A 13,698-nucleotide genomic window follows, 5' to 3' on the forward strand; every position below is an offset into this window, starting at 1 on the left:
GTGACAACATGTACTACTAAGTCCCACCCACCTTCCTGTCTGTTGTGGATCAAAGGGTCTCTCTGGTTAATTGAGCTCTGTTGTTCCTGAATAAAGACAGGTCTCCCTTGAAGTTGTGGTGAGAACAGACTTTCAGTCTCCATGAAATCACATACTCCTAACCTCTGAATGGGGGTCCAACTGTAGGGTTGCCTACTGTAAACACATGTACCAGACATGACACTTCACTGCCCTTGATACTGAGGGGCGGAAGCAGACTTCTGGTGGACACAGATGCATATCAAATAGGTGTTGGGGTTTCCTGTCCCTTGTTAGTTTGGCAACCATACCTCTTGCAAGCCTGCTTCGAACAACTCTCATCAGCATGTGCTGCCTTTGATAGTAAATTAGGGTGGCCATGGCCGGAGAAAGGTTTTGTCCTCCTTTTGAGATACTTTCATGTACCCCTGGCTGTCATGTTCCAACCGAAAGGGACAGGGGGCGGGGAGGGGTGCGGCGCCTGTAGGCTGTGTCCACCCAAAGTACACAGATCTATGTGTTTGTTGTGCGGTGAGCATAGGAAAATGTGTGCGGATTAGCCCCACACATTTTCCGAGGTTAATCTCCCATCATTCAATTTTTTAAAAAAATATCAAAAAAGCCCATGCGAGTGCACACCCACCATGCAGATGGTCGAATTCCTCAAAATAACAGGGCGCTTTTCAGAGGTAACAGAACTGATGTATCCAATGGGGGTAGGATACAGAGGGGCACAGAGGTGGGGTACTGCTGTACCAGGTGATATGATTTGTTATTTATAATGCACCTGTACACAGGTGATTCTAGACAAGACAAGGGAGTGAGATGGAGGGAGGACAAGACAAACTATTTTACTAGGGCTTGCTTCATTCTGATTGTGCCGGGTGCAGAGGGGCGAGTGGCGTCGAGCGAGTCAGGTGGTACGAGGGGCGACGTGATGGCCTAGGTGTTGAGATCTTCTAGCACGGGAAAGACTGCAGAGGCTTTAGTCCAACAGTCCCCACTTGAAGCTTGTTGCCTTGGCAAGACATCAATACTTGTCAAACGACGGCGCTATGCACGGAAGGAATGGTTTAGGGCAGAGGTCTACGACCTGTGGCGCGCCAGGTGTTTGGGACCTCAACTCCCATGATCATTGGTTATGCTGGCTAATGCTGGTGGGAGTTGTAGTTCCAAACCTCTGGAGAGCCAAAGGTTGCCAGCTCTTGTTCCATGTAGGGTAGGCCAATGGTGACTCGTGTCCTCTTTGGGGTAGCCTTGAAGAGGTGCACGGTTAGGATTTCGGCCCAATCCTAGAGTGTTACACAGGGGCATGTTCCCCAGATCTCCACCTGTGAGCAGCGGTGTGCCATTGTGGCCCCTCTGCTTCCGCCTTGAAGAGGAGTCATATTTGGGTCTCTGGATGGAGCACAGATGAATAGAGCATTTGAAGAGGGCTGGAATGGGGAAATGTGTACAATGAACCAGATTGCAAATGCTCTCTCTAATGAGGCGCATAACACCGTATTATTGGTGCCAAATGAGGCCCGCTGCGCCTGTCGTGTGGTTGTGGCAGGAATTGATGGATCTGCCGGTCTGGAGAGGAGCAACGCGTTTTGAATTTCACTGCATTTCTCAACTTGGCTAAATAACCAAGATGGTGCTGACTGCCTTTTGTGTTTTGAGAAGTGGGACCTGAATTTAAGAAAACCTTCCAGGTCCCCCTGGCACAGCTGGAGGAGCCGTTCCATCATCTCAAAGGTTGAGTGTTTATATACACATCCTCTAGACCTGTTAGAACCCACCTCTCCAACCAGATCATCATCCCACCATTCAAAAGATCCAAAGCGGGTGGTGCCAGCTTCCATTATCAAGCCCCAAAGAATTGGAACGCACTCCCCACAGCACTAAGAAATGAGAAATCCTATACTGTGTTCAGAAAAATGCTCAAAACAAAACTCTTTAACTAACTACTCTGCATCTGCGCTCAAGCTGAACTCAGACCGTGATCAACTGTAACCTTCTAATTAACCTGTAACTTGCCTCTTACGTTTGCACCACTATGTAAGCAGACCAAGCCCACTGCATATCCTGTATCTAACTAATTTCTGTAATCAACAAGTACTCTGTAACAAGCGCTACGATGCCCTAGGGCCGCTCGGCGCTATACAAAACCAAATAAATAAAATAAGGGTACTAGATCGCCACCTCGATTTATTTCACTGCAAAACGCCACCCCCGCGCTGAGCTCTCAGGTGAAAGGCCTGGTACAACGAAAAACATTTTTTTTCTTGAAACAGTTAATTTCAGGAGAAAAGCAGAATATAAACTATACCTGAGAATAACCGAATTCTTACATTGCTGAGGAAGGACAATGCGGCATTATTGACCGTGTAGCCAGTCAATAACACTACATATTGTCCCTTAGCTGATTTACGTGTCTGAGACCCTAGTGAAGGCACAGGAGGCTAACAGGATAAGCGCTTGAGTTATTGGCCAGCACGAAGATCAGTTTTTCTGGAAGGACACACATGTGCCAGGCTGCCTCCGCATCCCCAAGGCCCCTCGTGGTTTTCCCCACTCACACTCTGCCCCTCAGCGCTGCCTTCTCTACTCATTGGCCATGCTTAGAGCAATAAGAGTTTTGGGACAAGCGGTTAGGGTGGACTTCCCTGCTCTGAACTTTCAAAAGAAAGTGCTGATCCCAAGCTCGACTCCCTCCCACCCCCAGCAAAGCCAGCAACTGCCTGACAGGGCACAGGGAGCTATCCGCACCTTGTTAGCATTGCAAACAGTAATATCCCAGCGCAGGTATCTTCCCACACTGGGATGTTAACTGGTTGCATAAATGTATTCTTATCCAAAGCTTTATTAAATGCAGGGCTTTGGATGATGGTATATTTATTATTTAAAGGGGAAAGTTCCCTCAGAAATGTTGTAGGCCCAATGGAGAGGGTATGTATTTTTTGCGTATATCGATCGATCTGAAAAATGTTTCCTATGTGCCTTACCTTTGATTTTTGTCTCATTTACAGATGCAAAACTCACACATTGGAAGCCGCCATCTTGTGCTTATCTTATCCTTTGATCCATCGCCCGAAGTTCAAGTGCCCTTACAGCAGTAAATCCTAAGACCACCCCTAAATCTGACATCATTAGAAGCTTACGCCCCTTGTCACAACATCAGTTCATATCTCCCATCCACAAACTAACCAAGGCTAATCCTGCTTAGCTTCACTGTGGAGCCCAGCCAGGCTGGGAAGCCAAATACAATCAGTGCTCCACCCTAGCACCCTAATGCTATTCATCATGTTCTGACCCTGTCGGCCATTTTTTTTGCAAGCTTTTCAGGCTGGTGGTTTATTGATGCATTTCACATGAACAGTTAAACATGCTGCTGTCCCACTTTTCCGCAAAGTGCCTTGTGTTGGGGCAATAGCTGCCCCCTCCAAAGGTGTGGGGAGTCCCCAAATGTACCCCTTCAACAGTCGATCGAGATGGGTCAACTGTAGTACAAGTCAACTGAGTTTGCTTTACTCCTCTGAATTACCCTGGTGGTTTTTTCAATTGAACCTCCCCCCACCCCCCTCCACCCCACGCCTCACCACGTCCCCCTTTGAAGAGTTGTTCTTTCTGTATCATCGTTCAGTCGGCCTCTCATGGCCAAGTACCGGGTATTCCCGAATTTCCGACCCCCCCCCCTTCTTACCATGGGTTTATTTTCTTGTCAATGCCATTGTGTGCTTCCTGTAAATATTGCGGGTTCAAATTGGCTCAAGTTTCATTGCACGATTGTTTAAGGTAGAGCCGGGCAGCTTATCGCTGCGTTGCTTTTGCTGCAGAGTGGAAGTTGTTTTGCCAATAACACTGACGTTTACGAAACAATGAAATGTCTTTCTTTGTCATTTGTTAGTGGGGGTTGGGATGGTGATAAAGCGTCAAGCGAGGGAGGAAACTCGGGCACTGTTACAAAGCTGCCAAGCGGCCTACATTTTTTAGTTTTGTGTAGTAGGTGGCGCTACAGCTCAACCTGTAAACTGAAATTATTGCATTAGCGTAAAGATGGGGAGAAATGGCATATGAGGAGGGACACGCAGCTTGTGAGTGTTGTTTGGTTATTTACCCACCCATTGACTGCCCATTGCCATGCCAAACCCTATGGCTATTTCCACCCCCTTCTTGCCACTCCCTGCCCAAAACACAACCTCTTGGGTTCCCTTGCAGCGCAAAGTTTGATGGTAACGCTTGAAAAAGCCAGCTGTTAGTGCCTGCCATTGTTGTTTCAAAGGCGCTGTAAAGGCACTACTGGTGTAATAACAATGTCTTAATCAGGTCTGCCACTCGGTTTATAAGCACTTTGCATGCTGTAAGAGGATTCAATTCAACACTACAGCTAAGTCCATGCCTAGTCTGGGATACTGAATGGAAACCCTTATTGATATATCTTTACGTCCAGTTCATGAGTTCTGGATGACTACCCCTATATAACACCGCTCTCTTGGAATCCCCCTGACCCCACTGAGCCGAGAAGTAGTTCTGTTTTGCAAGTTTAAAAGTTTTATTTGATAATTTAAACAATATATATATATCACACTTTATAATAAATTAATAATTGAATATCACACTTAATCTGAGCAGTAATCAATAATGGATAGTCTGGCACTAGCACACTTCTTTATAATCAATGATGAGTGGTTATAGGATGGATAAGATAGCAACAATACTTTTATGGTTTCAAATGGATGCAAGGTGGAATGAAAATGCAGTACAAAAAAAAAACTTGATAGGGTGTCAGCAAAAGACAATGTAATCACTTTCTTGGACAATTCACCCCCCAGCAGCTTATACAACAGATAGGAGTTTTGAAACACAGGCAAAATGCTTTGAATATGGTGACAATGCAGTGAGAAATATGCTGAAATTACTTTTAATTCCCTTCAGGAGGTTCAGGGTGATTGGTATCTAGTTAATGAGTTCAGGCTCACTTTAGCAAGGATCTAGGAGTAACTAGCAGGTTAAACGAATTTTTGGCAAAGGAAGGCAAGGAAGCTGCTGTTTTCACACGTGGCTGGATTTTTAACCAAATCGCAAATCGCGGTAAAATTCGCGAGTGCGAGAATCGTGATTACGGCAAAAGTGTAAGGAGTAGCCAGTCGGTTCTAAGCTTGTTGAAAAGCTGAGATTCTAAGCTTTCAGAGGGAAGTTAAACCAAGTTCCTAGCCCAAACGGTTCCAGAGATACGGACGATTAAATAAAGGTAGTTTTTCGGATTTGAAATTTTAAAAGTTCAAAGCGACAGGTTACAGCTTGCAGCTAGAAAATGACAGGTGACAGCTTTGCAAATGACAGGTGACAGTTAGGAGGCAGTTCTGGTTAGATTAAAATAGATTGAATTATATTATTTTAACTAAGAGGTTGGTTCTGCACAGTTCTGCTAGGTACTCACAATATATTTCGAAATAGGCCTCGCCACGGATCTGGTCAGGTTTTGGACTGGACACCGGTTCTGGTCTCGGCACTTCACAGTGATCTGGGTCAGCTCTCTGGTTCTGCTAACAGCGGTCTGGGTCAGCTCTGCTCTGCTGGTCTAGCCTCTCTGGATTCTGGATACTGCTCTGCTTTCTAGGTACTGCTACAGGTTCTGGAGATTGATGGATTTGAAGTCTGGATCTCTGGATGTGGTATGGTCCGGCAGCATGCTCCGCAGCAAATGGAATTGAATGTCTCTATCTGTCCCGACTGTCTGCTTTTATGTGTTTTGAAAGTGGGTGGAGAGGCTAGCTTTCTAGGCCCTACCCCTCTCCACTTGTCATTGGCCACTTCCTCCTCTTCCCCTTGATTGGGGGAATGAAATGAAGTGTCATCATGATGAGGTCTGTTTATGATGCAGAGAACCCACCCCTGTCAACTTTACACACAATCTATATCTGATCCAAATACATACTTCCCCGATAGACAGTTGTTTGGCATTGCATACACACATCATGCATTTACTGATGGTAGCCCCTGTTCCAATTCTGTCGTTTCTAGGAGCTTGGGTTAAAAAATGGCAACATATTTCACTTTTTGGTCGGGTTACCAATATTGGATTTGTCCCCGCATTTACACAATGTTCGCAAAGCATGTGGGCATTAGGTGGTGGAGTGTCAGATTTTTAACATAAATACATTTAGAGTAATATCCTCTTTTCCGCTAAAAACCCCCCTGAACATACCACCGGGTCCTAACACGTCTTCAAATGTGCACAGAAAAATCACAAGAATAATGATATCACTTATAACATTTTCACAAGTCCGCTCTATGAATGATCCATCTTTTTAGATTTATGTTCTGGCCCCAAAGGGGTGTGGTTTTCCCCCCAGCACAAGGTTGAATTTCTGGTTTTTCCAGTTCTGCCAAGCCAGCTTGCTCTCACAGGCAGTGCTCCTCCCCTTTCCTTCCAGGAGGAAGCCACTTTTACGACCCCCCCCAATAAAACATTTGCCTGAGTCAGGACAGGGCTTTGAATTACCTGGGCTCTGCAGGAAATTGAACAATCAGAGAAGTGTCATATCCCTTTTGGTGGGAACAGCAAAAGGCAGCTAGGCCTGGGAACACAGCTGTTGTGCAAGTCTCAACTCCTGTCGGGGGTAGCTGGTGGGCAAAATTCCCTCTCTTTTTAAGCCAGGCCTCAGCTAAATGTCTCTTTGGCTGCCAGTTTTCCTGTCCAAATCAAACTTCCAATTTTTACGCATGCAGCTAGAATGCTGATTCTAAGTTTAAAACTATGACATTTAAACAATTGCAACCTATGTGACACTCAAAAGTAGGTCACTCATTTCTTTTAAACATTTAGATTTTCAGTGTCTTTCAGTCCAAATTTACTTAAACTGCTGAAATCCACAGCTCAGCCAGTTTTGCTATGAACATTATTTTAGGCTCATCCTCTTTCCAGATTTTGTATGCCCACAAGACTTTATTCTGTCAAATGTCTGCTGGTGTTCAGTGAGATTGTTGGATATTCTGCAATGTTTGAAATGGGCATTCTGAGCTTGCCTTCAGAGAAACAAAGGGTGATTTTTAAAGTGCTTTCTAGCGAACAGGCACTGCTGTTTTTCTCTTTGGCACCCCATTTCACTCATGGCTCTTCTGACCCAGCACACCCGCACCGGGGGGTGGCAAGTCAGGCGACCATTTTGGTGTGCGCACAAACTGCGCGGTTTTCATAGATTCTGGTGCACATGTGGGCTTTTTCGGCCATCTTGGATTTCCTAAGCCCACAGCACCAAATGTTGTAGCATAATAGTCCAAACGTGGGTCAGAACACCCAACAATGCCCTTCACTCAAATCCGGTTATAAACCAGCATTGTGAACGCCAGAAACGTTGGCTTGTGTAACTATTCTGCATTTGACAGGCACTGCTATTATGTGCCCAGGTCCTTGCACCTGCTACCATCAATGGCCAGTTAATACCACTGCAGTAGTGCTTGGCAAGTGTCTTTCTCATGCCTACACAAGAGCCCAAACGGTTGGCATTGCCAATGCTCGTTTATTCAGGCACCTGCGCGTAGGCCTGGATTCCTGTCTACAGCAGGCTGTATTCTGGAACGTGGAGGCACAAAAAAACATCATTAAGTAGGTGTTTGGGCGGTGGCTGAGTTTGGTTTAGGTGATGGAGTGGGGGGGTGGGGGGGTCATCAGTTGTGCCGTCAGTGCAGCAGTTGCAAGCAAGGACATCCAGGTTAAAATTGCCACTGGCACCAGTTTGCAGTGTCGTGGGCACTGCCTGCCAAGTCTCCACTCCTTGCTGTGCTAGCGCAGAGCTGAGTGGACTCAGAGTAACTGCTAGCCCCACCCCCCCACCACCCTAACTAGTAGTAGCCCCCCCCCCACCACCCTAACCAGTAGTTTATAAAAGAGCAGTGTGCATGACGAGAAATCCATCCAATTGCCTTCATGGCCAGGGCTTCCTAGCCAATCCTCTTGTACCTGACTCTTTCACTCCCCCTAATGGCCGGTCGACTCATTGCATCCGGATCTCGCAATAGTAGCCAGGCCATTTTGAAGGCCATTTTTCAGATGGTGCTTTAAACTACATGGACCTTTGTGAGGGGCTTGTCCGCCGTCTTTTGGGCATTGGGTTTCTGTGCTGTGGTCCTTGGGCAGAGTAGCTTGTGATGCCCCTGCTGGTGAAGTTAGCGGAGGGGCTTGAGGTGGGCACTGGCGGGCGTGTGTGAGTGGAGCTTTTATTGGCGATCGCAAGGACCAGTCCATATAAGGTCTGAGCTTTAACACCCGGCAGCCCTCCTCCCCCGCTCTAAATATTACTTTATGAAGGTTCCTCATTCCCAGATGATGTCATCGAAGCCCCCTGCCAGAATGTCAGTGGCCTCTTGAATTGGACCAGTGACGTTTGCTGACTTGGGGCAAACATCTTAACGCAGCCCGCACTCTAGTGTACTGACACTGAGCTGGTAGAGGGCTGCTCTATAAGGAAATGGTGTGCTCTCCTGGCAGATCCACGGTTGTTGGGGGCGATTTATAAATTGGCATCCATTTCTTCAGTGGTTAATGCATCCGAATTTAATTTCCAGGATGCCTTTACAGGTCAAAAAGTGATTGAAATGCAAGTTGTCTATTCTTTAAACGTGCAAAGAAAGCCATTGTGCAAAGCTTGCATGGATATTTATTGTCGCTGAAGCTTGCCTGGATATTGTCATGCAAAGCTTGCTTGCCTGGATTATTGTCATGCAAAGCTTGCCTGGATATTGTCATGCAAAGCTTGCCTGGATATTGTCGCTCAAACTTGTCTAGATAGCGTGTCTGGATATTGTCGTGCAAAGCTTGTCTGGATATTGTCGCTGATGCTTGTCTGGATAACATTGTGCAAAACTTGTCTGGATATTGTCGCTGATGCTTGTCTGGATAACATTGTGCAAAACTTGTCTGGATATTGTCGCTGATGCTTGTCTGGATAATATTGTGCAAAACTTGTCTGGATATTGTCGCTGATGCTTGTCTGGATAACATTGTGCAAAACTTGTCTGGATATTGTCGCTGATGCTTGCCTGGATATTGTCGTGCAAAGCTTGGCTGGATAGCGTTGCTGACGTTTGTCTGGATATTGTCGTGCAAAGCTTGCCTGGATATGGTCATGTGAAGCTTGCCTGGCTATGGTCGCTGTCACCTGCTAGGAAGTGAAGACAGACCCGGCTCTGATCTTTCCCAGCTGTGTTCGGTGATGAGCCTAAAGGGAGCGTTTGACAGCGGGCCTCTTCAGGACTCATGGCTGGTCTGCCTTTTGAGGAAGAGTTTAATTCCAATCATAACTATGGGAGAAGCAAGAGGTCTGGATTTGCCAGTGCTCATTTAATAACTTCGATTATTTGTGCTGTGAAGTCTGTCCCCATATGCAAAACAGTGTGCTATTTAACCACTTGAACAAACTCTTTCCAAAATCAGCCAATCACAGGACTAGAAACTGCCCTCTTCAAAAAGGTCTCCGCAACTCCATTGAGCTAATCCTGCTTCAGACCCCCCTCAGCCCCCTGAAATGTGAGCTAGGGGGGCAGGGGCGCCGCACATTTGCTAGTCGGGCAGGGGAAAGAAGCCTTTTACTGTGTTTGTGCAGAAACATGGATTTGCCAAAACGCAGCTAAACTTTAAAGCTGCTAGTTTCAAGAAAAGCTCCTCTCACCACTGGCTTACAAAAATCACATGCACACATCAGCCAGCCCCCTCCCCACGGATGCGAGCGAACGTGTACAAACTTGACATGTTCTTTCACATTCAAGGGGACGGGGGCTATTTCGCACACTTGCTTTTTGTTAGGTGAGGGAAGCCTTTTCTGAAACTAGCAGCGTGAAAGGGTGTTGCATGTTAACTCATTATGTATGTATGTATGTGTGCCAGGAGTGTGTATGTAATGTGTGTGTGAGAATAAGTGTATGATGTATGGGGACTGGTGCGCATGTAAACGAGCGAGTGTTTGGTGAATCGGATGCAGTGCCAAGGACGAGTATGCTCCTTCTTTTTTATAATAGCCTGGCACTTAAGGGGTTAAATGAGTGAATGTTTAATTGTGTGTGTGCACGCTTAAGTGTAATGCTGAGCCGCTACCATTTGATACTTGGGCCCCATGCCAGACAGCCCTTGGGGTAGAACAGAGGGGGCAGAGCCTCCAAGTTTGCCCCACCCAGTTTTTGAAGTGACCCCTCCCATCACCAGTTAGTCCCCCCCCCCCACAATGTGGGTTTGGTTGCACCCCTGATCACGGGTGGGTATACCCACTTTCTCATTCACCCCTACTTCCAAGAGGGTTGCACTCCCCCTTGCACCTTTCAATCTGGAGCACGGTTCTAACCTACTCCCACTTCTTAGTTCCTTTCCACCACAGACCACGGTCTGGTTCCGCCCCACAAGTGGACACACCAGGTGACTATCCAGACCAACCTTGGTGCTGTGACGCCACTCTGTATGCAATGGGCCCCGTATAAAAGCTTTTTCCATTACATGTTGGCTGTCGGTTGAAGGGGAGGCAGCTTTAGCATGTCCTGTGCTAGGCAGGCGCTCATGAAAGTGGTAACAGCTCTCTATTACGTATAGCCGGTCAGATAGCACAGTGAGCTAAGCGCTCGCCCCTGATATAGGTGCAGCCTGCTGGGGCAAGTTTGAATCCCAGCAGGGTCAGCTCAGCCTTTCATCCTTCCGAGGACGGTATATTGAGCACCACTCTGTAGGAAAATGTCTTCTGTTATTTCAGCACTCTGAGACCTACGGGTGTGTAGCGCTATATAAGAAATACATTATTCATTATTACTATTATAAAATGTTTTCTTTTGGAAGAGAGACTGCAAAGAAAGACTACAGTGTTGGCATTTAATTCTTACTCTACACAGACGCACAGGCTGCAGGCACTGCACTAATCCTATCATATGTTTAGTGTAGAAAGATGGATGAATACAGACTAAACCACGTTCTCAAAGGCCAGTCCTCCAGAGCCGAATCCACTCCATGTTTATATGGCTAGTGGTTGCCATGAAAACCTGTCCTGGTTCTGGTCTTCTGGGTTTTCTCCGAGTGTTATAAATATTACACTAATGGCATCACGTCACTAGTGCAGCACTGTATCCTGTGGCTAGTATGGACAGTGACAGACGGGAAGGAGTGTGCAGCACCGGAGGGCTTCTGGTGCTTTCACATGTTCCCTTTCAGGACTTCTGGTCATGTGACTTCATGCTCTTCCTGCGCTGCCCCTTCTTATGACCTTATCATCCTGTAGTCTTTAGAACCAGCACGCCCAGTAGCCAGACCTAGGAATTAACCACCGACCTTCCATGGTGAACATGTAAGAGTATTAAAGTTCTGAGTTCTCTAGTGATCATCTGTAGGGATCCTTGTGGCTCGGTAGGAATGAATAGGATTGGTTTACTTAGCGGAAAGCTCTGTAGGGAGCAGGAGTATTTCAGTGGCCAAATTCTGCACCTCAATTGCCTTTTTTGTAGCACAATTGTAACTTGAATGGTCTCACTCGGCTTTGCACAAGTTTGTGTTATTTTTATTTTTGCAAATATTTTGCAAATGTTCTCTATTTTGCAGTGTTTTGTAGAATGGTCTAAAATCCCCAACAAGATTGCGATGTAATGCATTTTTGGAGTAGTTGTGGTCTTGTTTTAGATCAATTGAACCAATTGGATTCAAATTCACAATTATAATAAGAGTTGTGTTTCTGGTGACATGGAGTTGTCTGGTAATCCTATATTGATAGTTCAAATCCTGATTTTAGCCGTTCACTTTTCAAATCATTTTGTCAAATCGGGCCTTTCAGTGTGTGCGCCTTCACTCACCTGTTTGGTGTCATTACAGGACAAGGGGAGGTGGTTGGACTTATTGAAAGGAAAGTAATTGACGTAACCAGTGTACACATTAATAACCGCTATGCTTGCTCGTTTCCTGTTTGTTCTTTTTTTAGTTTGGGCTATTAGGTTGTTGTAAACCGAAACAGTTACATTTGAGTACAGTTTAGGGGGCAGATAACATGTGAGGATGGCCACGCAGTTTATGGGTCTCTGGTTATTTGACCACCTATTCCCTGCCGGTGGCCAACGTTAAACCCTGTGTCCAATCACACCCACTGCCTTCCCCTCCCTGAGCAGAACACAACCTCCTGGGATGACTTTGAGCTTGCCCTATCAAGAAGTAACATCAAACTTTGGCCTCCCAGTGTTCTTTCTAAGCAGTCTGCTGAGAGTTAATGTCCGGTTAACAATCGCTTTGACAAAGCCGCTGGTGTTGGCATGTGTAGAATGGGACTGGCAAACCCTGTTATCCCATGCCCAGGTAATCACACTACTTCCCAGCTGTTGCCATCTTATGTCCAGCAGTGCCATTATGGCGGTGTTTGGCCAATGCCTACACAAAAGCCCAAACTGTCGGCTTTATCAATGCTTTTTCAGGGCTGTTACAGAGAATTATTGTGACATTGGCTCCCAAATACATTTGAAATGTGAAAGTTTGCAATTGCGCAGATCGACACCAAATGATGTACTGAATGTTGTGTTTTTGCTCTTGTCCCACAGAAGGATGTGGCATTGAAGCCTCAGGAGCGAAAGGAGAAATGGGAGCGGCATCCGGCCAAGAAGGCCAGGGAGTCCGAAAACTGCTTCTCCACCGAGAACGGCCACAACCCCATCATCTCGGAGAAGGATTCGGACCGGGGGAAGGAGCAGGTCAGGAGGCGTTTGCCCCTGAAGATCTCCAAGCAGGTATGGACCCAAAACATGTGTATTCATTCACAGTTTATAAAGTGCTTTATTAACCAGTGTTTTCAGCGCTAAGTCCACTACAAAGTGCTTTGAGGGCACAGGATCAGAGTTTCCAAGTGTTCCGACACAAACTTCCAAGCTCAAGCTGCAAGTCCTCGGTTCCTGATCCCTTTGTTCACTACGCCTTACAAATGCAAACAGGCAGGGTCAGGGTGTGACAAATACTCTTGGTTTCAGTGGCATATTCAAAACCGGAAACCATTAGTGTCCGATGACCTGTAGCCACAGCAGTGAGTGGGTAATCTAGTGTGACTATTGTTAGGGGGATAACCCTTAAGAAGTGCAAAATCTGGGTGATTTGAAATGGGACAGGTGCACAATAAGCTGCAGGTTGTGTGAAGCAATGACTACAAGAAGGTGACTGTATCATGCATTTTCTTTTGCAGTGTCTTGTCTCCTTGTACAGTTGTGAAGCCAGGAGATTTGTTTATGCTCCCGTTACTTTCCATGATGTATTCTTGCATTCAGGGTGTGGAAAATAAAGCTACAATCATACTCTTTGCTCGACCATGTTTCTTTAACAATTTATAACTAAGTACATTTGTTTTTCATGTGATTTGTAACGGTTTTTTGTGGTATCTTTATGGAGCGGCGTGTTCTTTAAGCACAGGAAGCCAGGCAAATCTCTACCAGTTAAGATGGGAAGATGTGGGTAAGTGCCTTAATTGCAGGCTCTGTCCAAATCCTGGCTTAATCGTTTTACAAAACGTATTATCCTGAGCAAATCTTTTAATCTCACTGTGCACTGTTTCCAAATTGGGAGTCCATAGAAGTGAATTGTTAGCAGAGTATAGTATACAAAAAAGCATCACTCTTCATTTACTAGACTGTAGTCTACGACTCACAGAGGAGTTGGGACTTGGGGATAATGCAAATTTTTTCTGTTCTAACGTAGTC

At 46.0% G+C, this 13,698-nt stretch overlaps 1 protein-coding gene across 9 annotated transcripts in view; it reads left to right on the top strand.

The window, feature by feature from the left end:
- FBRSL1 (fibrosin like 1) overlaps positions 1 to 13,698 on the top strand; it is a 1,377,451-nt gene that overhangs the window by 482,237 nt on the left and 881,516 nt on the right. For all 9 annotated transcript variants that reach the window (XM_069619989.1, XM_069619995.1, XM_069619992.1 and 6 more), the window contains exon 2: positions 12,556 to 12,741. In XM_069619989.1, coding sequence (XP_069476090.1) covers positions 12,556 to 12,741 — 186 coding nt within the window. The remainder of the gene's footprint in view (positions 1 to 12,555; positions 12,742 to 13,698) is intronic.

This window comes from Ambystoma mexicanum, chromosome 10, assembly GCF_040938575.1.
Source record: "Ambystoma mexicanum isolate Mex_15411 chromosome 10, UKY_AmexF1_1, whole genome shotgun sequence".
Lineage (NCBI taxonomy): Eukaryota > Metazoa > Chordata > Amphibia > Caudata > Ambystomatidae > Ambystoma > Ambystoma mexicanum.